Source organism: Canis lupus, chromosome 2, assembly GCF_048164855.1.
Source record: "Canis lupus baileyi chromosome 2, mCanLup2.hap1, whole genome shotgun sequence".
NCBI lineage: Eukaryota > Metazoa > Chordata > Mammalia > Carnivora > Canidae > Canis > Canis lupus.
Genome location: NC_132839.1, coordinates 74,790,582 through 74,817,458, shown reverse-complemented (window position 1 = coordinate 74,817,458; position 26,877 = coordinate 74,790,582). Strand labels below are relative to the sequence as shown.

At 35.6% G+C, this 26,877-nt stretch overlaps 1 protein-coding gene and 1 long non-coding RNA gene across 8 annotated transcripts in view; one reads left to right on the top strand and one right to left on the bottom strand.

The window, feature by feature from the left end:
• KLHL5 (kelch like family member 5) overlaps positions 1-23,865 on the top strand; it is an 85,782-nt gene extending 61,917 nt beyond the window's left edge. For 6 of the 7 annotated variants that reach the window (XM_072807414.1, XM_072807406.1, XM_072807398.1 and 3 more), the window contains 5 exons: positions 2,845-3,069; positions 7,602-7,764; positions 13,836-14,048; positions 17,768-17,939; positions 21,933-23,865. In XM_072807414.1, coding sequence (XP_072663515.1) covers positions 2,845-3,069; positions 7,602-7,764; positions 13,836-14,048; positions 17,768-17,939; positions 21,933-21,989 — 830 coding nt within the window. In that variant the 3' untranslated portion in view covers positions 21,990-23,865. The remainder of the gene's footprint in view (positions 1-2,844; positions 3,070-7,601; positions 7,765-13,835; positions 14,049-17,767; positions 17,940-21,932) is intronic. The other variant, XM_072807391.1, reaches the window with a different exon arrangement.
• The window catches only part of LOC140621996 (uncharacterized), a 72,779-nt gene that overhangs the window by 43,283 nt on the left and 2,619 nt on the right, over positions 1-26,877 (bottom strand). The window lies entirely within an intron of this gene.

Below are 26,877 nucleotides of genomic sequence, written 5' to 3'. Positions count from 1 at the left end.
TTCTTGTTTGATTGTCTTTTTTATTATTAAGTAGTGTCCTTCTTTGTCTCTTGTTACAATCTTTGTTTTAAAGTGTGTTTTTTTCTGATATAAGTATTGCTACGCCAGCTTTATTTGACATCCATTTGCAGGATAAATGTTTCTCTACCCCCTCACTTTCAACCTGCAAATGTCTTTAGGTCAAAAATGAGTTTCTTCTAGGCAGCAGACAGATGGGTTGTTGTTTTTTTATTCGTTCTGTCATACTATATCTTTTGATTATCTTTTGATTTGTCCATTTACATTCAAAGTAATTATTGATACGTATTTATTGCCATTTTATTACTTGCTTTATGGTTGTTCTGGAGATTTTCTCTGATTCTTTGTCTTTCTTTCATGGTTTGCTTGTTTTCTTTAGTGATATATTTTGATATATTTGGATTTCTTTCTCTTTATTCTTTGCATATTTATTAATGTTTTTTGATTTGTGGTTACCATTAGGTTTGTATATAGCAGTCTATATTAAGTTGATGGTCATTTAGGTTTGAACCCATTCATTCTTCTGTCCTCCCTACATTTTGGATATATGGTATCCTATTTTACAACCTTTTATTTGTGAGTTTCTTAACCAACTTTTAAAAGAAATATTCTTTTTACTGCTTTTGTGTGTCCTACCTTCATACTGTTTTGTTGTTGTTGTTGTTTGTTTTTTGTTTTGTCATTCCTTTCCATCAAAAAGTCCCTTTTATATCTCTCACAGGGCTGGTTTAGTGGTCATGAACTTCTTTATTTTTTGTTTGTCTGAGAAACTCTTTATCTCTCCTTCTATTCTGTATGATAGCCTTGTTGGATAGAGTATTCTTAGTTGCAAATATTCCCCACTTGGTACTTTGAATATATTATGCCATTCTTTTCTGGCCTGGTAAGTTTCTGGCATAGACAGTTTCTGTTGAAAAATCTGCTGCTGGCATTATAGGGTTTCTTTGTATGTAATTATGTTCTTTTGTCTTGCTGCCTTGAATATTTTTTATCATTATATTTTACCATTTTAATTACAAGATATTTTGGTGTGGGTTACAGAGCCTTGGTGTAGGTCTGCTTTTACTGACTTTGTTGGGGGATCCTGTGCCTCCTGGATCTGGATATGTGTTTCCTTCCCCAAGTTAGGGAAGTTTTCAGCTATTATTTCTTTAAATAAGTCTCTGCCCTTTTTTCTGTCCCTTCTTCTTCTGGGACTCCTATAATATGAATCTTAATTATGTTTGATGGAGTCACTGAATTCTCTAAGTTTATTCTCAGTCTCACTGATGTCCTCCACTCCTTTCTCAAGACCAGTGAGTATCCTTATGATCATTGCTTTAAATTCTCCATCAGGCATGTTACTTAAATCTGTTTTGCTTAGATCTCCAGCTGTGATCTTGTCCTATTCTTTCATTTGGATCCAATTCCTGTCTTCTTATTTTGTCTAAGTCTCCGTGCCTATTTCTCTATGTTAGAAAAGTCAGCTGCATCTCCTGAATAAGAGATCTTATAGTGCCCGGCAGAATAGTTTCCAGGGCCTTGTGCTTCTGGGAATGTCTCCAGTGTGCTGTGTGTACTCTGCTATTGTGGCCTGGTCACTTTATCCTTCAGACCAGTTGTCTGCAGAGGCTGTCTTTGCTTGTTACAGGCAGCATTTGGTGCCTGGCCTGAGTGTTGTGCATTTGAACTAGGCATGCTCTGGTCTGCTTGTGAAATGAGACCTATCACCACCACCACTGGAACTGAGGCCTCACAAAACTCCTTGGTTGGCAGGGTTTTGGGCTAGTCTTCTGAGGAAGGGGCCTGCTGTGCTGGGACTGAGGCAAGTGTGACTGGGAAGGGCAGTTCTGCTGGAGTTTGGGGGAACAGAACTTGGTGTAAATAAGGTAGGTGGTAAGTGTTGGCACTGCACTGGTTCCTGTAGGTAGCCCCATGCTTCTGCTGAGGAGCAAGAGGAAGGACATGGCATCTACCAATTCCTTTGTTCCTGGAGAGGCCTCCATGAATGCTGCCTCCCTGGGACATGCTCACTGTGTGCCCCAGGTGCTCTTCAGATCGCTGTTTCCATGTTGTACGTCTGCATTCTGTTTCCCTTGCCTCTTCTTCAGGGGCAGCCCCAGTGTCCTCCAACCTCTCCCAGAGCCAAGCATGCTAACTGTTAAAACTCCAGACTTTAAGCCCCACTGGTTGCAAGAACTCGTGAAATTCAGGCCCTCTCACTTGCCAAACCAATTGCCAAGGGGATTTATTTTCCCATGTACCCCCTGTGTGCTAGTTTGCCTCCTACCCTTATCTGAGACCATGGCTCCCTCCTCACTGCATTAGCCACAATCCATTTCTCTCCCAAGCCGTGCCTCCACACGTCCTGCCATCTTCATTGTGGCCTCTTCCCTACCTTTAGTTGTGGAATTTGTTCTGTCAGTCTTCAGATTCTTTCCTATTTAGGATTTGCTGTTTATCTAGTTGTATTCATGGGAGTTGGGGAGCCTAGGGTCCTCTTACTCTGCCTCCATCTTCCTTCAAAACGATCTGCTACAATTTTTTTTTTACGTTGGCTTCCATGACACTAATCTACCTTCCTTTTCCCCCAACTTCTAGCCGTTACAAATAATCCTTTCTCACTTGACCTTTTAATACAGAGCCTTGTGTATGGCCTAGAGAATAGGAGGAGATGGGGTCAGAGATATAAGCAGAATCCTGACCATGCAGAAGCTCATTGAAATACAATAAAATTATTATTGTCAATGCTAGAAAATCATGATTTGTTTTATATGTATGAATTCATAAAATACTCAAACCTGGTGAGATTTTTATTTCCATAATTTCCATATATTACTGTTAAAGGAGCAACAAGCATTGAAAAGTATGATCTTCGTACAAATATGTGGACTCCTGTAGCAAATATGAATGGGAGGAGGCTACAGTTTGGTGTTGCAGTGTTAGATGACAAACTGTATGTGGTTGGAGGAAGAGATGGACTGAAGACTTTGAACACTGTAGAATGCTACAACCCCAAAACAAAAACCTGGAGTGTGATGCCTCCTATGTCCACCCATAGGCATGGCCTTGGTGAGTATAATTATGCAGGTTCATTCATGATATCATATATTAGGCATCCATTACATTTTTCCATTCCATACCAGGCAGAAGTAGACCATTGTGAGCAACAGTTAGTCACCAAGCATTCCTTTATGTGCTCCTGAACTAAGAAACAGCATCAGAGAAGACAAGAATATACAAAAATATAACAGCAACCAGCACAAGTAAAAACATGGATATTTAAGGATTTGATTGTAGCATGATGGAGTGATAGGCCACCTTTTTAAATATGTGCTTTGTTTTGACAATCAGTATTAATCTAAACTGAGTGAAATGGTGATTTAAAATCTTTAGCATTATTGTTCCCATCTATATCCTTGGTTTTTCAGCAGAAATGAGTAAAAACCCAGAGAAATCATAAGGTGGCACAGAGAATATGATAAAGACTTTTTGTTCTTTCATTCAGCATTTCACTGAACTGACATTGATTAACATGTACTATGTGCCATGCTCTTTGCTCAGTAGGTATACAAAGATGACGAAGACACTGTCTTTACTCTAAAGGAACTGATGGCTCACTCTGAGATGACAGAAGATAATTTAGGATCTTGTAGCACATGATCTATTTTTTTTTTTGATAGGAGAAAGAATAGGTGAAATAGAACTGTTTGATGAGAGTGAAACAGGTGGGAATAAAATTTGATGGGGCTTGACATGTATCTGTATCACCCAACTTTTCCTGCATTACATAGCAAAATAGAGGTTTAAAACAACAATGATATATTTAGCTCATGGATCTATGGGTCAGCTGAGCCATTTTTCTGGTTTAGGCTACCTTGGAGTATTTCTGCTGGGTTTTCTCATGGATCTCCGGTGGACTGGTAGGTCAGTTAGGTGATCTAGAATGGCCTCATTCACATGTGTAGTGGTAGGCAGGTTGTTGGCCTGGGCAACCGAGACACCTGGGCCACATGCCTCTAATCATTCAGCAGGTTAACCTGGCTTCTTCACATGGTAGCAGTCACAAGGTTTCAAAAGCAGCATAAGGCAAGCCACAGTGCACAAACTTTTCAAACTTCTGCTTGCATCATGTTTGCTAATGTTGCCCTGGCCAAAACAAGTCACATGGGCAAGCCCAGATTCAAGACTAGAGAAAAAGACTATATATATATTAGTATATACTATATATATAATAGTATATGTATATATATTTTTATTTTTATTTATAATCATATTTATTTGAGTCTAGTTGATACACAATGTTACATTGGTTTCAGGTATACAACTAAGTGATTTGATAAGTTTATACGTTATTCTGTGTTCACCACAGGTATAGCTACCATCTGTCCCATTACACATCCCTGTATCATTATCATTGACTGTATTCCTTTTGCTCTCTTAATTCTGTGACCTACTCATTCTGTAACTGGAAGCCTATGTCTCCCTCTCCACCTGTTTTGCCCAGCCTTCCATCTCCCTCCCCTCCTTCAATCATCAGTTTGTTTCTATATTCATAGTTCTGATTCTGTCCTTTGTTTATTCATTTCTTAGATTCCATTTATGAGTAGAATCATATGGTATTTGTCTTTCTCAGTCTGACTTGTTTCACGTAGCATAATACCCCCTAGGTCCATTCATGTTGTCTTAAATGGCATGATCTCATCATTTTATAATATTCCAGTGTGATATTCCTCTGTGTGTGTGTGTGTGTGAGAAAGATACAACATCTTTCTTATCCATTCATCTATTAATGGACACTACTCTTCTTGGTGGGAGAAGCTGTAGAGTCACCATGAAAATATGTATGCATTCAGTGATAGGAAGAATTTATGGTCATATTGCAGTGTATCACAGTCTGAAAAAGGTTTAAATTAGTTACAATAAAAATTTTGATAAATCATCAAAAAGATGAGTTAAAAGATGGATGAGGTAGCAATGAAGTTCTAGCTCAGTTTAGATAGCGTAGCTTTGTACTACATTCAATTTATTAATGTCGAGCACCAGACTAGAGGCTGCCAGAAAAAAGCCAATAGCCAGTAATGAAAATTATCTAGGCATTACAATTGGTCTGATCATGGGTATAGCAAAAAAATCAAAGAAACAAGTAATTCTACTATTTGCAATTAGTTTTCAGTTCAAGGTGATCAAGTTTCAAGTTCGCTAATGAAGTAAAACCAGAGGATTGGGGTAAAGTACTGAGAGGAGAGCGTAAAATTAACTGATAAAATATTAATCTTGAGTTCATAAAATCAACTTCTTACATAGGCACAAAATGGGAATGTATCTTAAAAGCAGCATGAATGAAACTTGAGTTGACCATAAAATCCATAAAATTCCAAGGTGCAAGTTTGCACCTGCATACTTCCCCCACTATGGAGAAAAGAAATTTAATTTTAACTTAAGGCAAATTCTTCTAGTACAGAGAATGAGAATGCCCATGATCCAGCTACGTTTTGTGCAGATTAGATTGTGCATAGAGTATTATCATTAATTCTAAGTACCATACAAACTGTTTTATTGAAGCAAGTTCGAAGGAGTATAATCATATAGTTCAAATGTCTTCTTTAAGCTTTTTCCCAAATCTTTCTGTCATTCTTTTTTTTTTTTTTAAGATTTTATTTATTTATTCATGAGAGACACAGAGAGAGAGAGAGAGAGGCAGAGGGAGAAGCAGGCTCCATGCAGGGAGCCTGACATGGGACTCGATCCCAGGTCTCCAGGATCACATCCTGGACTGAAAGTGGCGCTAAACCGCTGAGCCACCGGGGCTGCCCTCTTTCTGTCATTTTCGTTTTTACTAATTTACCTTATAATAAATCAGTGTTATAATTTGAACTTAGAAACTTTTATATAGGAAACACTCCTTTTATCTCTTTTACATGTGAGAATTAAAGATTTCATCTTGAAGTAGTTCTGCTAAAATTTATTTTCAAAAATATTGTTTGAGGAGTTGAACTAGATGGACTCATTAATTTTTCTTCCAGCTCTTTAATTAATTATAGACACATACATATACACATATAATTGGGTATATATATATATATATGTATATATATATATGTATATATATATATATATATATACACACACACACTTGGATTGCGTGTGTGTGTGTGTGTAGTCTGTATATACTGTTCCCTTTGCCTCACCTCTTCTCTGATATCTCTGTGTCTGATTTCTTAACTTTATTCATGTTTCTGTTCCAATGTCTCTTTACCCAAGAGGTGTCCCCTAACCCTCTCTACCCTTTTCCTCCATTCCATTTTTCTTGTTGGCCTTGATGAATACCTGAAATATACTTTGCTTGTTTACTAACTAGAATAGTTATGATGGCAGGGCCCTTTCTGTTATCTTCTATTAAGTGCTTAATAAAAACTAAACAGATATTAGTTGAATAAGGGAACAAATGAATCTGGCTTGATTCCCTGGTGATGAATCATACCAATAGATTGTGGTATCAAATTTAACTACTATAAAATCTCACGAATTTGAATAAATAGGGGGAAAGGAATAAAAGTGATTTTTCAAATATAGCTTAAATCTGAATTATTGAAAAATCTTTTAAATATGGCAGTGTGTGCATCTTGTGTAGTTTTAAGTAACTTTCCACTGTTGGACCTCAAGATCCTGCCTCTAAAACTTATAGAGCAGAGCTGTAGTGCTGCTTCCCCCTCTCACCTATCCACCTACCAACCAGGAAGAGCTGTAAGGGAACCAGTTACCTTTTTTTTTTTTTTTTAAGATTTTATTTATTTATTCATGAGAGAGAGAAAGAGAGGCAGAGACACAGGCAGAGGGAGAAGCAGGCTCCATGCAGGGAGCCTGATGTGGGACTCGATCCCGGGACTCCAGGATCAGGCCCTGGGCCAAAGGCAGGCGCTAAACTACTGAGCCACCCAGAGATCCCCTGGAAACCCAGTTATCTTTACCGTAAATGTTTCCTTAATTAAATTAGCATGTTTAAGGTTCATTGTGCTACCCAAAGCAATTTACCAATTCAGTGCAATCCCTATCAAAATTCCAATGACATTTTTCAAAGACATAGAACAAATAATCCTAAAATTTGTACAAAGCCACAAAAAAAAAAAAGAAAAAAACAATAGCAAAGTAAACTTGAGAAAGAAGGACAAAGTTGGAGGCACCAAACTCCCTGATTTCAAACTATACTACAAAGCTGTAGGAATTAAGACATTATGATAGTTGGCTTAAAACCAGACACATAGATCAATGGAACAGAATAGAGTCCAGAAATAACCCCCATGCCTATGTGGGCAACTAGCTTAGAACAAAGGAGCCAAGAATAAGCAATGGGGAAAGGACAGTCTTCAATAAATGGTACTGGGAAAACTAGATAGTCAAGTGCAAAAGAATGAAAGTGGACCATTATCTTACAGCAAACACAAATATAAACTCAAGATGGATTAAAGACTTGACCATAAGACTTGGAACCATAAATCTCAGATGAAAACACTAAGTGGTAAACTGTATATTTCAATTAAAATGTGATTTTTAAGACTTGGCAGCAAATCTCAAGGCCTTGCTTCTTTCCTGTCACCTTGTAGGTGTGGCTGTATTGGAAGGTCCCATGTATGCAGTAGGTGGACACGATGGCTGGAGCTACCTGAATACAGTGGAAAGATGGGACCCTCAGGCTCGCCAGTGGAATTTTGTTGCCACTATGTCTACCCCCAGAAGCACAGTAGGTGTAGCAGTTCTAAGTGGAAAGTAAGGAAATATTTAAAATTCCATTTAAAACACAGTAAACCAAATTTATTGAGCTCTAACTTAAAAATATACATTAAAAAGTACATAAATAAATCACAAAAAAAACTTGGAGTGATGCAAACTTTTAAAATAGTCTCTTTTTATCATAGTACTAAATTTAAATAACTCAGTCATGTTAGGTTTTTATTCTAATGTGCAGATATTATAAATTTCAAGTTATTTTGAGTGAAGAAGTTTTATATACATATTCAACTTAGTACAAATCCAGTAGTTTATATAGCTTTGAAAGTATATAGTGTTTTAAAATGAAATCAGAGAGGGAGACAAACCATAAGAGACTCTTAACTGTAGAAAACAAACTGAGGGTTGCTGGAGGGGATGGGGTTAAGTGGGTGATGGGCAGTAAGGAGGGCACATGATGTGATGAGCATGGGGTGTTATCTACAAGTGATGGATCACTGATCTCTACCTCTGAAACCAATAATACCGATAATACATTATATTATTTTATAATATATACTTACTATATATTATATAACATATAACATATTTTATATAATATAACATATAATATATAATAATACCAATAAAACCAATAATACATTCTGTGTTAATTAATTGAATTTAAATTTAAAAAATTTTAAGGAAAAAGGCATATAATTTTTTTTTTTTAAGATTTTGTTTATTCATGAGAGACAGAGAGAGGCAGAGAAACAGGTAGAGAAGCAGGAAGAAGCAGGCTCCATGCAGGGAGCCCGATGTGGGACTCCATCCCGGGACTCCAGGACCACGCCCTAGGCCAAAGGCAGGTGCCAAACCGCTGAGCCACTGAGGGATCCCCGCGTAAAGTGTTTTAAATGTAGTATTGACCCTCTCAGTGTTCTCCTAAATAATTCCTTCCCTCTCTTCTACTGACTTATCTTTACTTCTCCTTTCTTATCTTGGTAAACATCTGAAAACTGAAATAGATTTAGAAAGGTGCTCTCTTGGCTCTTGGCTCCTCTAACTAGAGTTAACAGATGTGGACAGAGCCATTACCAATACAGCTCTTGGTAAGTCAGGGACTAACTACATATGAAAGGCCCTTCTTCCATTAAATGAAACCCTACAGGGTTATTATATAAAAGCTGTTTGTTGCATACCCTTCCTCACTTAAAATGCTTTATTTTCATTTCCAGAAAGGGACTTAAAACTAGATATAGAATTGTGTTATTGATTGGTAAAAGAAAAATGAGAAAATATTAGCAGAATTTTTATATTTTATGACCAAAGGCTTTGGTTCCTGGGGATCTATTATGTTCCACTTTTTAGATTTTATTTATATTCATTTTTAGCACTATCACAAGAGATGAGCTAGAGAAATAGAAACCCACTTTTTAAAATGGACCTGATTGGGCAGCCTGCATGGCTCAGCAGCTTAGCGCCGCTTTCAGCCCAGGGCCTGATCCTGGATACCTGGGATCAAGTTCCGCATCAGACTCCCTGCATGGAGCCTGCTTTTCCCTCTGCCTGTGTCTCTGCCTCTCTCTGTATGTGTTTCTCGTGAATAAATAAATAAAATCTTAAAATAAAATAAAATAAATCTGATCTCCACACCCCTCCCTTCCTTTGTTTTAGCTAAAGAAAGAACTTCAGAATTTATCACTAGGTATCTTTCCTCATTCTTTGGTAGCAGTCAGCCACCAAAGAAGCTCATTAATCTGAAAAAAGAGAGAAAACTAGCAGTGTCATTTCAGTCTTGACCCTTCAGTTAAAACTCCTAGAGTGAGGGGATGGTGTCCTTTGGTCACTTTGCCCCAAATCTTAACTCTCTCACTTTCGTACTTTAAAGACTTAACCTAATACTCTACCTAAAATACAAATAGGACCACGTCATTTTCCTGCTTAAAAGGTTTCAGTAGCTTATGTGACCAAGGCTCCTTTATGGTCTTGCTTCTGTCCACTTCTGTCCATTCCTCTCTACCCTTGCATATTACACTCCAGCAGAACTAACCTATTTGTGAAAAATACATTTTGTTTCACACTACCATTATCTTTTAACCCATTCCATCTGTCTTAGAGTATTGTCTCCCCAGTTTTGAACCTGGCAAATTCAGCATCCCTGAAACTTACTCAAAAGTCATCTCTGGAAAACTTTCCCATTTCCATTCCCATCTCCTAGCCACCTTTCCCTCCCTCCCTCGCCCCCCCCCCCCCCACCTTCTAACTGTCCATTCCATTCTCAGCATCTTTACTGTGCATAATTTGTGTATGATTGTATTAGAGCATGAAGCACTCTATTGTTATTGTTATTTACTCCTCCATCTCCTATAGTAGATTACAGTCTTGAATAATCTGGTCTGACATTTTGTTCCTTATACCTAGCATGGTACCTGGAACATAACCTGAAGTGTGTAATCTTATTGAAGAATGTTATGGGGGGGATCCCTGGGTGGCGCAGCGGTTTGGCGCCTGCCTTTGGCCTGGGGCGCGATCCTGGAGACCCGGGATCGAATCCCACATCGGGCTCCCGGTGCATGGAGCCTGCTTCTCCCTCTGCCTATGTCTCTGCCTCTCTCTCTCTCTCTCTCTGTGACTATCATAAATAAATAAAAATAAAAAAAAAATGTTATGGTACCACTTAGATGCAATGGTATTTTAATCGCCCGCAAGAAGAGGATGTGTTAGTCTATCAACTAGCATTTTTCTAAAGTTGGTTTAAAACAAAGCAGCAATATTTTAAAATATTTTGTTGGTTTCCATTTTTAGGTACATATCCAGAATCTGGAAAAACAGAGATCATGTTGTTTTCTATAAAAATATGCAGCTGATTGAAAAAAAAAATTATGCCTCTTTACTACTCCTTTATGATTTAGAACAAATCATTTCCCTGTGCCTCAATCTTTTAATCTACAGAATGATAAAGCCTAGATTAACTACTGTTTTTGTTATTTTAACTTATTTTATAATACTTCCTGATGCAAAATATAATTGTTTCTTTAGGGAGGAACTGTTTGAATGTTTTATGAGTTACATCTTGTATCTTGAAAATTTCAAAGAGTTAAAATTTTCTTTCTAAAAAAAAGCTTTATTTATATTTAGAATTCCAGTTGCTCAGGCTACTTTTAAGCCACTTGTTGGCAAACATTTTTGGCAGTAGAATCTTTCTTTCAAATGAAACCTTGCAAAAACCTCAATACTTAATGCAAATGGAAATTCAAGTTTATTCTGAACCTATCTTAAATTCATTGTAAGTTCAAGTTTGTAGCATGGATTTATTATAAAAATCAATGTAGAAGACCACATCTGTTTTAAAGAACATCTATATTATTTCTATGTCTTGTTTTTCTTGTTCAGTTTAAAGAAAATCCTGATTCACAGCTAAGTAGCTGGAAATGAGAACAGTTGCTTTAACTACTAGAGCAATTTAATTGGAATCTTGGGAAACTTTTCAGTTAAATTGTTGAGGTAGTTTGAAAGTAGTAGAAATTTTTTTCTAAGTTAAATCTCAATATCACCAACGCCTGCATCCTTGATCATAATTTTAAGTCAGGCAAGACTAAATCTTATTTTAAAGCACATCATACAATACAATTTGATGCAATCTCCAATTTGACGTAATATTTTTCTTTTTACTGTAATAGATACTGTCATGGAGAAAAAAGATGAGTTCTGAATTTTGCATGGCATTTAATTGAGCTAGGTGAAAATTATTTTGAAACTTATTAAAACTTGAATTTCAGAGGAACCTGGGTAGCTTAGTCATTTAGACATTGGACTCTTGATTTCCACTCACGTTGTGATCTCAGGGGCATGGGATCGAGCCCCATAATGGACCCTGGGTTGAGTGTGGAGCCTGCTTGAGATTCTCTTTCTCCCATCTCCCTCTGCCACTCCCCCCTCACTTACGTGTGAGCGTAACATGCACTTTCTCTCTCTAACCGCCCCCCAACTTGAATTTCAAATACACCATTTTTGGGACCTCCTCAAATAATCCACAGAATCCTATTATTAGAAAACAATTTGAGGGATGCCTGGATGGCTCAGTGGGTTAAGCATCTGCCATCATCTCAAGTCATGATTCCAAGGTCCTGGGATCAAGCCCCACATCTGTCAGGCTCCCTGCTCAATGGAGAGCCTGCTTCCTCCCCTCTCTCTGCCTACCACTCCCGCTGCTTGTGCTCTTTCTCTGTCAAATAAATAAATTCTTAAGAAAAAAAAGAAATTTGAAAACCATTGCTTGAGATAGTATTTCTTTAGAAAATGTTATTGATACATTTTACCCCTTAACATTAGCTCAATATGCATGTTGTTTGTACAACTTTAAGATCTAAAAATGCCATTTTCTAAAAGAATACAGAGACAGAATTCATTTTTTTCTCTTAAACATTTAACACCATGTTTACCATGTAGAAGGCACTGTTCAGACTATTTTAAATTTGGTCATCAATAATCCTATGAAGCAGAGCTTAGAGATGTTTTGGATGATAAAATTCAAGCGGGCGGAGATTAAATAACTTGTCCACAGTCAGGATTAGTAAGTGTGAGAACCAAAATTCAAATCCTGAGACTGTGGCTCCACCCCTTAACCCCTGTTATACACCACTTTACACAGTCAAGACTCATGTGTTCACTGTGAAGAGGAGGTGGTGCCTTGAATCCTAGTGTGTGTGTGTGTGCACATGTGTGTACATGGTTTTTTAGTTATATTTTCTAATTGCTGATGTCTTCTGAAATTCTGTGATCCATATTCAGACAATTAATCTACCAAGTGTTAGTTAACACAAGCAAGTAGTTTTTGATGGATAAATAATTTTAACAAAGTTGCAAATAAATTTCAGTTTCCATACTATTAATACAACGTTTAGAATAAGATATTGCTACAGCCATATGTTGCTGTCTAAGATATGGTCATCTTCTCACTTAAGAACCAATTTAAGTAGCATAGTATACTTTACATTATGAATTAAAATTAACAAATGTCTTAAAGATACCATATATATATAAATATGTAAATGTAAATACTGAGAGTTTTAATTGGCAGACATTTGGTATAGTTCAAATTTTATTTCTTAAGGTAAAAAATATAGTTAAATATTAATTAATGTATATGTAAGTTCAGAATGTGAGGACTTTTAAATAAGCAATGATCTGAATTTATTATTCTTTTGAAAAAACTATTAGAAAAATATAGTATTTTATATATTTCAAGTTGAGTAAAGGACTTAAATTAATGCAGTATATTGATTAGTAATGAATTAAAATTTATCTACTAGGCAACACTTAGGACATTAACATGCTGTATTCATTTTAGATAACTTACAGTATCCTTCTCTGCAGTAATTTAAATTAATGAAGAATCACTATTCAGTTGTAATAAATATTAATTTATATACCACTGTTTCAAGCAATTCTTTTATTCTCATATTTCACTACTGCAAGAACATCTCAGGTGACTGCTCACAGTACAGTACAACTGTTCATTACTCTAACTGCGTCCTGGTTCTGCTTCTGACCCTGTATAAGCCTCTTAATCTCCACGAGCCTGTTTCTTCACCCATGAAACAGGAATATAAATCACTTCTCATAGCATCATTGAGGTGATTAAATTAATACAGGTAAAATGTCTAGCCTATGGTATGTGCAGGGAAGGCTAGTTTCTTTCCTTTATAACCTAGTCCTATTTTAGTTATTTAAGAAATAAGTCATGGTATATTTAGATACCACATTTTCCCTATTCCAAGACACATTTTATACCTCTAAAATTGTGATGCATGTTTTTAATCAGTGGTGACTTGTCAGAAATAGTTGTCATTGCTTTCATGTGAGTTTGTTCTCTTTTATGTATAGACAGAGTGATAAGAGTGATATGTATATGATATATACATATGACATATACATATGATATATATATAGACATATACATATGTCATATAACTTTGGTAGCATATCTTCTGTCTTGATGGCACGTAAATTGACAGTGTGTTTTATAATCTGTGGCACCTCGAATTCGATGAAATACTCTGAGAATAATCTCTGCCTTAATCTTAATAATGGCACTATTTTTTTTATTATTTTATTTATTCTTATAGACTTTATGCAGTTGGTGGTCGTGATGGAAGTTCTTGCCTCAAATCAGTAGAATGTTTTGATCCTCATACTAATAAATGGACGCTCTGTGCACAAATGTCCAAAAGGAGAGGGGGAGTAGGAGTAACTACCTGGAATGGATTGCTGTATGCTATTGGAGGACACGATGCTCCTGCATCCAACTTGACTTCCAGACTCTCAGACTGTGTGGAGAGGTAATTTCCTGTGAAGGGAAACTTTGCCTGACACTTCTAGACAGATTAATGACTTCTTAATGAACATCTTCCACATGCAAGGCAGTTCTTCACAGCTTGGTAAACACTGGGTTGTCTGCTCTGGCCATCTCTTGGTCTATCTCCTAACAGTCTACTCAGATTCTCTCTCATAATACTGCCTAGAATATTACCTTACAATTGATTATATAATTTATTAATTGAGTCATATGACAAATATTTGTTGTGTGCATATTTTATACTGGATACTGTACCTGACAAGAAAAGGAAAGGAGCTTGATGAATTTCAGAGAGAAGGCATAGGTGCTGGAGGCTAAATAAGAAGTGAAAAGGAGAACATTTCTAACACGTTTTGATAAAACGAAATACTATGAAATACTAAAATAAAATAAAAAACTAATATGGCTTAAAAGGTTATACAAGTCATCCAAACTGGCTTCATGAAACTCAAGTCGGGGGCCAGGTAAAGAGCCTAACATCAATGGACAATTTGGATAATAGTTCAGGCTCCCATCTGTTATCTTTAGTCCAGTTCAAAGAATGGAGAAAATTGAATGGAGTTAGGATATAGAGTCAACGAGAGCATGTACAAACCCTCCAAAGCAGGAAGGAAATGGTTCATTCAGAAAACCAAAAGGCAGCTAGTGTGTCTGGAGAACAGAGTGAGGGAAACAGTGGCAGGAAAGGAGGCGGACTAGAGTAGAGATGGGGACAAATCACGAAGAGTCCTAAGGATTCTGGATTTTAAAGAGCAATGGGAAGTTAGTAAGCATTCACGTGTGTGCGTGTTGTTTAATTATACATGATTGGAAGAGAGGTAAAAAGTGAAATCTAAGTTTGATGACAATGAGTGCTTTCTGCAAAATTATAAGGAGGGTTAGTTTGTTGTCTTTTGAAAAAGCTGGAAAGTTATACCAGCATTTCATCTGTGTTAGGGAGAAAGTAATCCAGTCTATACTTGCTGCATGTTATATTCCAGGAAAGGAATATGAATGTCTTTGTATACTTTATCCTGTAAATTACAGGTCCACTGCAGTAGTACACCCAATGAAAAATTGTTCATTGTACAAGAACTATTAGAAACAGGGATCCCTGGGTGGCGCAGCGGTTTGGCGCCTGCCTTTGGCCCAGGGCGCGATCCTGGAGACCTGGGATCGAATCCCACGTTGGGCTCCCGGTGCATGGAGCCTGCTTCATGCAGCCTCTTCTGCCTCTCTCTCTCTCTCTGTGTGACTATCATAAATAAATTTTAAAAAAATAAAAAAAAAGAACTATTAGAAGCAATATAGGTCACTTTAGCATGAAGTATCTGCTCATAGATAGACAATTTTGGGCTGTTCTAGTTAATATATTTCATGAGAGGAACAAGGTTCAAAAGTGGACAGCTGTAATGATTGTGTCTGTGAGCCATCTTACGTAAGTTTCACGTATTGATTTCCTCAGATTTTCAGTAGGCAATCGAAAAATCTTAAAGCAGTTTTCAATATTTACTTTAGCTCTTTTGAATACGTTAAGTGTTATGGATTTATTAAGTGAATCTATTAATATTGTAAGTTAAAAGTGTGCAGGAAAATATTGATATTTTTTCTAAAATACATTCAAATGTACTTTAGATAGCAGTAATAAGATAAAAGGTAGGCTTAAAGAATGAAACTATTTGTATTTGCTGAAAGAAAAAAATATTAAAGTTTACATGGAAAGAAAACGTTAAGTTAAATAAAAAAAACATGTCCTGAAATACCCTCTCAAGCCCTGAGAATAAAAAGTGAAATATTTAGAAGATCAAATACAAACCAAATTGTTAATAGTGGTTACCACTTGACTCTGTAATTAAAGTTGGAAGGAAATGAGGCTAGCTATTGCATTTTTTATATATTTTTGTAATCTTTGAACTTTTGTTAAAGGAACGCATTCTTTGCCAATAGGAAAAAATTGTAATAAATGAACCCATCTTTAAGATGACATTTATTGAGTGCTTACCGTGCATTTGCTAGGTGGTGAGTAGTATTTTCACCAATAAAGAAATTAAGATGTAACAATTTTAAGTAACTTTCCAATACCACAGAGTGAGTAACTGGAAGAATAAGGACTCGAGATTCTTCAGCTCAAATCTAAACCCATTATCTAACCATTTTGCATACTGCCTCTCCCAGGTGTTTCTGAATATGTAGGTATTCTTTTATTGAGGTGTAATTGACATATAACATTATATTCATCTAAGTGTATAACAATGATTTGACATTTGTATATATTGAAAAATGAGTACAGTAAGTCTAGTTAACATCCATCACCATATATAGTTACAATTTTTGTGTGTGATGAGAGCTTTTAAGTTCTACTTTCTTAGCAACTTTCAAATATACAGTACAGTATTATTAACTATATCACAATGCTATACATTACATCCTCATAACTAATGTATTTTATAACTAGAAATTTGTCCCTTTTGATGCCCATCCCCCATTTCACCCCACCTCTGGCAACCACCAATCTATGAGCTTAGGGTTTTTTTTGTCTTAGAATCCACATATAAGTGAGATCATAGGTATTTGTTTTCTTTGGCTTATTTCATTTAGCATAATACCCTCAAGATCCATCCATGTTGTTGAAGTGGCAAGATTTCATTCGTTTTTATGGGCAAATAATATTCTGGTTGTGTGTGTGTGTGTGTGTGTTCTATATGTACCACATTTTCTTTACCCATTCAGCCATTGATGAACACTTAGGTTTCCATGTCTTGGCTACTGTAAATAATGCTACAGTGAAAATGGGGGTAAGTATATCTTTTCGAATTAGTGTTTTCATTTTCATTTTCTTTATATAAATACCCAGAAATAGAATTACTGGATCATATAGTATTTCTATTTTTAATTTTTTCACGAATCTCCATACTGTTTTTTTTTCTTTAAGATTTTATTTATTTATTTGAAAGAGGAGAGTGAGCACGAGCTGGAGGGAAGGGCAGAGGGAGAGGGGAAGCAGACTCCCTGCTAAGCAGGGAGCCCTATATGGGGCTTGATCCAGGACCCTGTGATCATGACCTGAGCTGAAGGCAGATGCTTAGTGGACTGAGCCACCCAGGTACCTCTCCATACTGTTTTCTATAGCAGTTGCAGTAATTCACATTACCAACAGTACACGAGGGTTCCCTTTTCTTCACATCTTCACCAACACTTATTATCTTTCTGATAACAGCCATTGTGGTTTTGATTTACATTTTCTTGATGATTAGTGATGTTTTCGTGTACTTATTGGCTATCTATATGTCTTCTTTGGAAAAACGTCTATTGAGACCCTCTGCCCAGTTTTTAATTGGTTTATATGAGGGTTTGGAGGGGGTCATTGAGTTGTATAATTCTTTATATCTTCTAGATATTAACCCCTTATCAAATACAGGATTTGAGAATGTTTTTTTCCCATTCCATAGGTTGCCATTTCATTTTGTTGATGATTTCCTTTACTATGCAGAAGATTTTTAGTTTGACGTCCCATTTGTTTATTTTTACTTTTATTGCATTTACTTTTTGGTGTCAAATCCAAAAAATCATTGCCAAGACCAGTGTCAAGAAGTTTACCCCCTATGTTTTCTTCTAGGAGTTTTATGATATAGGTCTTACATGCAAATCTTTCATTCATAAACTATTTTTACATAAAAATATTGTGAGGACAATGTCAGCTCCAGTTCTAAAATTTTCTTTCAGATATGATCCCAAAACAGATATGTGGACTGCAGTGGCATCTATGAGCATCAGCAGAGATGCAGTAGGGGTCTGTTTACTTGGTGATAAATTATATGCTGTTGGAGGCTATGATGGACAAACTTATCTTAATACAGTGGAGGCTTATGATCCCCAGACAAATGAGTGGACCCAGGTATGGCATTTCATTTTTCATTATTACACTTCTCTGTTTTTATTAAAACAATTCATTTGGTAAAAAGATCCTCTTAATTTTGTCCAATATCAACATAAGCATGATAAAATCACCTCTTGATAAACATATGGAAACAAGGAATGTTTAATTTTATAACATAATTAAAATCCAAAATTATCTTTAAAGTATAAATTACTGCTCAGAGGAATTATTAATAGTTTTGATCTGCCACCATTTGCTGGGAATTGATGAGATGTTCTAGTATAGATAGAGTAGATAGGACCACAAGAGAACTATGGCAAAGGGAGGGCAGATTGTGGAAAATAAGAAACAAAGATAGAAATCAGAAAAATGTGAATCACTTACGCATACATGAGCAATAATGTTTGAAATATTCAAGCCAGTGATATATGGGAGCAGACCAAGTGTCTGGTCATCACCTAACAAAGATGGCAACTTTAAATTTCATTAAGAAGTAAGAAACTTGACCTGGTAAGCTTATAAACAGAAGACATTCAGCTGTGTCTATTTCCAGAGGGCTTAGCACTTCTAAGAATGATCTTTTGAGATCTTTGTTTCCATCATTACCAAGAAAAGAATTAGGAATTTTTCATGCCAATTCGGTATCTGGCACCTGAAAGACACTCAGATGTTTAATTGAGCCAAGGTTTTCCTACATACAAGGAGAAATGGTAAGTACTATCAAGAAAGTGAAACTTAAAAGAATCCCCGCTACCACAGAATTTAGCTACTTAGGTAGGTATAATCTGCATGTGTAAGGGTAGAACCCACAATGTAGAACAGTTGGTAGGAAGTACGCTATTGTATAGGCATTGAGTGGTGTAGGAAATCAAGGAGAAAAAAATACAATGGCTGTTAAGAGTGCTTTAGTGAGAAGAAGTTGAATTTAAGCTAATCCTTAATGAATTCAAAATCCAATTCAAAAGGGCAGAAAGAGGTGGGAAATTGTGTGAGAAAACACAAAAGAAATGTCACTGAAGCAGAAATATGCAAGATATGTTTAAGAAGGATGGCTGGTTATAGGGATACTTGCTTAATAAGAGCAGAAGTTCTTATTGGAGAACAAGTTTGGGGTCAGGTTGGAAATCTTTGAAGGCCATGCTTCAAGAATTTGATAGTGGGAAACGGTCGAGACTTTTAACCAGGAGAGTGATGCACTAATAGAAAGTTCACGTGGCAGTTGGAAACAGGATAAATTGGGTTAGGGGCAGGGGAAGCAAAGACTGGATAAAAATAAAACATTTAGAAGAAGCACTTGTAGGGCTTGAGTATCAACTCTATAGGTGGATTCAAGAGATATTACCAAGTCCTATCTATTCTTTCTACACTTACTGGGTAGGATTGAAGGTTCAACTTCTGAAGAAAATAGCAAATAAAAGACCAGAGAGTGGCTTAGATAAAATAATGGAATAGAGCATTTAGAGAGAGGAGACAAGGTTTCAACAGTATAAGGATGAATGAAGCTAAGTTGCCATTCATGAAGTTATAAGAACCTTTGAGGATGTGCTAGAAGAAGCCACTATATAGGGTGAAAAATAAAGAGAAAAATAAGTAAATGCATGAGCTAGAGGGGCATACAATTTTCAAATAATGATGATAATAGAAAGTTAACATCTGTTGAACACATTTTATGGACCAGGCTCTATTGGATGAGGAATCTGAGATGCAGAGAGGTTAAATAGTTGACCCAAGTCACACAGTAAGTCAATGTTGAAGTTAGAAATTTGAGCCATAGGTCTTTTTCACAATAGAGGTGAAAACAGAGTAGAGATTTCAGATGCTAAAAAGAGAGCAACAATGAAGGGTTCTTTCCTGAAAGAAAAGCAGGAAACCAAATTGAGAGCAAATTCTGGTTTTCCTCAAGCTGGAGGAAAGATCTCTTCCAAGGCTGGAGGAAAAGATGAGAATATGAGTATATTGTGTATTTACTTATAGAAGGGACAGGGTATTTTTAAATGAGGAGGATAGAAAAAGGGACTTTATGTGACCCTTGATCCTGTTTCTTAAGTTTAAGTGGGGTCACTGGGATCAGAAGAGATCATTTGAGATTTTAAATCAGAGCTACAGAATTTCATTAGAAATTGTGTGATTGGGGCACCCAGGTGACTCACTAGGTTAAGTAGCTGACTCTTGGTTTCAGCTCAGGTCATGATCTCAGGGTCGTGAGAAGGAGCCCAACGTCAGACTCTGCCCTCAGCAGGAAGTCTGCTTGAGATTTTCTGTCCTCCTCTCCCTCTGCACCCCCTCCCTAATATAAATAAATCAATTTAAAAAGAAGAAATGATGTGATTTTCTACCATCAGCCTCTCACCATGGCAATGTGAATGATAACCAAGGAGCCCAAAAAGAGATGTAAGAATCTCTTTTCCTGAGCTGTATTTGACATACATATGCTCTTAGCCTAGTTTTAAGGAAATCTTTTGGCCTGTTTTTGAGACTTGTTATTATAGGTAACAGATGCTTTATGCTGAATCACTCTCTTATCAAAATTAATGATCTGTGACCACATATCCATTTTGTTTGCATGCCACCTCTATTACTATTTGTAAGCACTTAAATTTGAACTTATAACTGTAGAATCTGGAAAACGAATGTTTTCCATTTAGTGTTCTAACAAATGGACAGGAGGACGTTTGTTCAGGGAATGAGATTATAAAGTCCAAAGCAATCACCCACCCTGCTACCTTGACCCAAAGCAGAGGTGACTGCATTGTATTTAGTAAATATGCTAAGCTGAACTTTCTAGCTGGTTGTCATGGCAACATCAACTCTTTACAGTATAAAGACTTCAGGTCTTCAGTGTTTTAAGAAAAGCTGCTAATTACAGACAGACATTTTGATTGAAATGACTTAGAGGTTACTCCTGAAATACTGTAAATAGGTACGGTTTTAAAGTAGGTGATTTGATTGTTCAAGGAGATAGAACAGTGATCAAAACACCTGATTCAGATAGAGAACAACTGAGTATATTCTGACAGCTGACATCAGGTGTGTTCTTAAAATCCACTTGCTGGTCTAGAAAGGTTGGGAGAGAGGCCAAACTGATTAGGGAGGCATTTCAGTATCCCGTATTTGACAAAAACACTTTATTACATGCCCCCACATATAAAAGTACAAAAGAAATTTTCTCAGTGCTTTGGATTAGTCACTTCTTCCCTAAATACTATTGTTTTAATTCTTGGGTCTTACTGTGCTCAAAGAAGTAATCCTTTAAAAGCTATCCTTGTCCACACTTTTAGTTTCCAGTGTCTAGGGTACTCAAAAAAAAAAAAAAAAAAAAAAGTAGGTGAAAGATTATTCCTTATCCATAAACTAAGATTATATTCCTTTCCCTAGCACCCTGCACTTCTGTCTCATCGTCATAGAGTTCATTCACCAAGTTTGTTTTTACTCCTAGGGAGTTGGAGTAGTATTTATTATTTATTTACTGTGCTAAAAAATAGTAAAATGGGTTTAGACTTTCCAGCCATGCACAGAGAAGGCAGTCAGTAAATGTGAAATTACTGGTTCCCCTGGAATAAGCAGCCAGGCATGCAGCATATCTGGTGTGTTCTGAGATATCTGTTCCAGGGCCTCTCTAGATAATACTTGATGTTCTCACCACATTGGTTACAAAGTTAAAGTGTTCAGCATTTCCTCATTATCCATATCCTGCATCATTTTGGCCAAATAAAGTGTTTCAGGTAGAATAAGTCCTGAGCAATTTTCTTTTACAATTACCTTTAAAGAAAAGGGAATACTGCATAATAATGTGATATACCCGAACAATTTAGTCTGTGGAACTTTAACATCAGCAGGGGGCTTGGAAGAAGGGCCCTGGCCCAGCCCACAGTAAGGGTGGGGGAGCAGTTTGTCAGCAGCTCTTTGACAAGTACATACTCTTTCAGTATTTGACCTACTGGTATGGTTTTATCAACATCTGTACCTATAAACCCAACAAATATGTCTTTTTTGTTTTTGTTTTTGTTTTAGGTTGCTCCACTGTGCCTAGGAAGAGCTGGGGCTTGCGTTGTAACTGTCAAATTATAACATAATGCTTTGTTTTCTAAATGAAGATATTGTCTTCCTTATGAATTTAGTAAAATTATTCTACTACCAATGGATACATTTTTAGTAAATTTGCAATGCCACATTCCTGGGCACAGGGTGCCCAATCTCAAAGTGAAGATGGTAAAACAAGGGAGGAACAAGTGGATGAACCAGGATTAAATCCTCCATTTCTTAGGAATTCATTTCTCAGCAAATCAAAACTACAGCTGGTGGATTGTGAACATATGTTCCTGATGTAACATATGAGGGAGGACAAATGCATTGCTCCTAAATGCAATGTGGTATTAGCTGGGAATTTCATTTATTAATAATCAACCACATTTTACTCACGTTATCCAGATTTCTTTTACTACAGTGCACATACACCAGATGACACTTTTAATGTTTGCTTTGTAACTTTATCATACATTAGTTGCAGTAATTCTTATTCGTTTGTTTAACTGCAACTACAACTTTAATGACATACTAAACACTATGCTAATATTTAGTTTTTTCAGAAATAGCTGCATTATATACACTTTGTGGATTTTATTTCTAAATTGACTTAGTCTAATGAATGAAGAAAAATGAGAGTTAAAACAATAATGACCAATTGAAAACAAAATGATCTTTGAGGTCTTTTAAAATATTCACCCAGTTATATTTAGGATTCCTAAGAGCTACGTGTTATGATATTCTCAAATTAGAATTGAAACATGGAAGAAAAAAAAAAAAGAAACATGGTGTTTTGCATTAAATTTAAGATATGCAAATTTATGTAGAGTAAATAAATGTTATATACCCTATAATGTTCTTTTGCCTAAGTAATAATTATATGGATTTGTTTTCCTTTATATTATAAAAGATGTCTTGATTTTGTCGTTTGATATTAACAAAACTCTTCAGATACTCTTATGTTCTCTTGTCTGGATTTGCCTCCCTTGCTTTGTTTCTCACATTTTGCTGCTGTTAGTAACCTTTTGTGCTTCTTTGTAATCAAACAGTTTGAGGGGAATGGGTTTATTGAATTTTGAAAAATAAGTTTAAAGTGTTTATTACCCAAAGTTTTGTACATTTGTAAACGCCAATTACACATGTGAATGTTAATACTCTCAGTGAATTGTTTATTGTCTGCAAAAAACTCATTGGGCAGTAACATTTTATGATAAATCCTTTAAGATATTAAAGTCATTAACTTATGTCTTACTATAAAAATGAGCATAATCTAAATTCCCATCTTTTAAAATACACTGCTGTGGTTGATGTGATTTACATTTTATATCAAGGTAGACTCATTTTAGTTGATTTCTCTAAAAAATTAAACCAAGCTCTTTTTGGGGGTGCAGAGGGAGCCGATTTTGAATGCTCTTAAAATGTTTCTTCCTTGGAAACCAAGAAACTGAGTACTTCCATTCCCAAAACAAACCTTGTGGTCGTTTTATTGGTGTGGCCACAAAGAAAATAATAGTGATAGTGAAAATAATTCAATAATTAATGTTTTATCTATTCATTATATTATGGATATAAATTCAATTGTATTCATGACAAGGAGGGATCAGCCTTAGAGTATATTTATGTACCTAGGAGAAGAGAAAGCAAAAGATCTAAGAAACAAAACAAAACAATCAAAAGCAGAACTGTGTTAGTACATCATCGCTTTCCTAAGAGGCATAGGCCTGCAATTTGAAAGGAAGTACTTATAGTTGTGATTATTCCTTTGAACACTCACCATCCACTCTCTGATTACCTGTGGCCCATGGTGGAGGCCAGACTCATTTTAAAAGAACTGATTCTCCTCTCTGAGGACCTTCCTTTCCTTTATGGGATTCATGAATAGTGCCTTTGATTTTTCTACCCTGAGAGAGAGCCTTTTTAATACAGTTTTGTACAGTTGACCCTTGAACAACACAGGGTTTAGGGGTGCCAACTCCCTGCACAGCAAAAAATCTGCATACAACTTTGACTCCCTCAAAACTTAACTACTGATAGCTTACCGTTGACCAAGAAGCCTTAATAATACAAACGGATGGCTAACACACATTTTGTATATTGCATGTATTATATACTGTATTCTTAAAGAATGCTACAGAAAAGAAAATGTTATATAAAAAATCATAAGGAAGAGAAAAATACATGTACAGTACTATATTGATCAAAAAAATCCTCATATAAGTGGACCCGTACCATTCAAACCCATGTTGCTCAAAGGTCAACTATAGTCAAGAGGACCTGCTTTCCTGAATACCAATTAAGAGAACCATTTCTTTTCTAGTGACAGAACACTTGCCAAAACATTCATTCTTCTCCTAGTCTGGGGTCTTATAAATCTAGAGGAAAATATGACTCTTTTTTGTACCCATCATCCAACATTGCTGCCTTTTACTTGCTTTTTCATTGATGATTATGTCTAGATGTTCTTTATTTTAACCTCAATTACTGATACCTTATAAAAATAATGTTTGTTAATACTGAATGCTTATTATGAATTAAGAACTAAGTTTTTTGCACGCATTAATGCACTTAACCATCACAACAGCCTTATGAGGTAGGTTCTATTATTATTCTCATTCTTACAGGTAAGGAGACCGAGGCACAGAGAAGTTACCCTATGCTCACAAATAGCAAGTAAGTGGTAGGACAGGAATTTGAATGCAGGCACTCTGCATGAGAGTCCATACTCATTTCTTTCTCTAGGTAGAAAAAGAGAGGTTTCATTTTAATAAATGAACAATCATTTATTTTAACAAAAAGAAAATGAAAAAAGTTTATGCTTTTTAGAAGTAAAATTTATACTGGTCATACTCCTCTCAGAAAATTTTGGTTCTTTAGCCTCGTGGGGAAATTTTGTTTAAATCTCATGGAATTTTACATACAATTTGCTTTAGAAAGGTAAATGTAAGAAAACGTGTATATACTTCACATTTTATAAATATTAGATAAATTGCATGGCATTTTGGATGACTGAACCATAAACAAATTTACTTATCAAAAAGGCTTTATTGCCAAAAAAATTAGATAACCTAGATGAAATGGGCAAATTCCTAGAAACACAAAATACCAAAACTGACTCAAAAAGAAATAAAAAGTCTGAACAGACCTAAAACAAGTAAAGTGATTGAATCAATAATCAAAATCTCCCAACAAAGAAGGTACAGCAGCAGGTGGATTCACTAGTGAATTCTACCAAACATTTAAAGAGAAGTTAACAGCAATTCTTCTTAAACTCGTCCAAAAAAAAAAAAATAGGAGGAACACTTCCTAATTTATTCAATAAGACTAGCATTACTTTGATACCAAGCCAGACAAAGAGTATACACTATGACAAAGTAATATTTATTGTAGGAATACAAGGATGTTTCACCATATGAAAATCAATCAATGTAATATATCACATTAGTAGCATGAAGGAATCAACAGCTAGAAGAAACTAGGACAATGACTTGAAAACAAAGCTCTTTATTATAAGAAGAATGAAGGGAGATATGAACAACATGATCATCTCAATTGATAAGAAAAATAATTTGACAAAATCCAACACCCTTTCATGTTAAAAAAACATTCCACAAACTAGGGAGAAATGGAATTTCCTCAAACTATTGAAAGGCATTCGTGAAAAACCCACAGTTAACAACATACTAAATGGTGAAAGATTGAAAACTATCTCTTTAAGATCAGGAAAAAGCCCTCTTAACCACTGCTAGTCAACATTGCACCAGAAGTTCTAGCAAGAGCAGTTAGGCAAGAAAAAGAAATAAAAGGAATCTCAATTAGGAAGAAGTAAGACTGTAGCTGACATGATCCTATATATTAAAAATTCTAAAGAATTCATACACACACACACAACAAAACTTGAGAGCTAATAAATTCAGTAATGTTACAAGATACAAGATCAACACACAAATGTCTATACAAAAAAAAAAAAACAACAACAACAAATGTCTATACAAGACAAGAAGGAAATTTTTAAAAATCCAAGAAGGAAATTTTAAAAAACAAGCCCATTTATAGTAGCATCACAAAGAATAAAGTACTTGGTAATAAATTTAACTGAGGAAGTGCAAGGCTTACACAATGAAAAGTGCAAAGCATTGCTGAGATAAAGATCTAAATAAATGGAAAGACATCCCACGTTCATGGATTAGAAGACTTATTGTTTAGATGACTTTAGTCTCCAAAGTAGTCTACAGATTCAGTGCAATCCCTATCAAAAATCCAATGGCCCTTTTTTTGCAGAAATGGAAAAGCTAAAAAAAAAAAAAAAAGAAATGGAAAAGCTAATCCTAAAATTCATATGAGACTGCAAGTGACCCAAAGAGCTAAAATAATCTTTAAAAAAACAAAGTTAAAGGACTCCCATTTCCTGACTTCAAAATGTATTACAAAGCTACAGTGATTAAAAACTGGTATGAGGATAAATACATAGACCAGTATTATGAAATACAAAGTCCAGAAATAAACTATGGTCAATACACTATGAGCAAATGATTTTCAACAAGGGTACCAAGACTGTTCAATAAAGAATGGTCTCAAAAAAAAAAAAAAAAAAAAGAATAGTCTCTTCACCAAATGGTGCTGAAACAACATTATTCATGTGGAAAAGAATGAAATTGGACACTTAATTCACAAATGTATAAATTTTAACCCAAAATAAATCAAAGATCTACATATAAGAGATAAAACCATAAAACTCTGAAGAGAAAATATAGGCATAAATCTTCATGACCTTGGATTTGGCAATGGTTTCACATATTTTATACTAAAAGCATAAGGCAACAAAAAATAGATAAGTTGGACTTCATCAAAATTAAAAGCTTCTATGCATCACAGAACACTATCAAGAAAGTGAAAAGACAAAAAAAAATGAAAAGACAGCCCACAGAATGAGAAA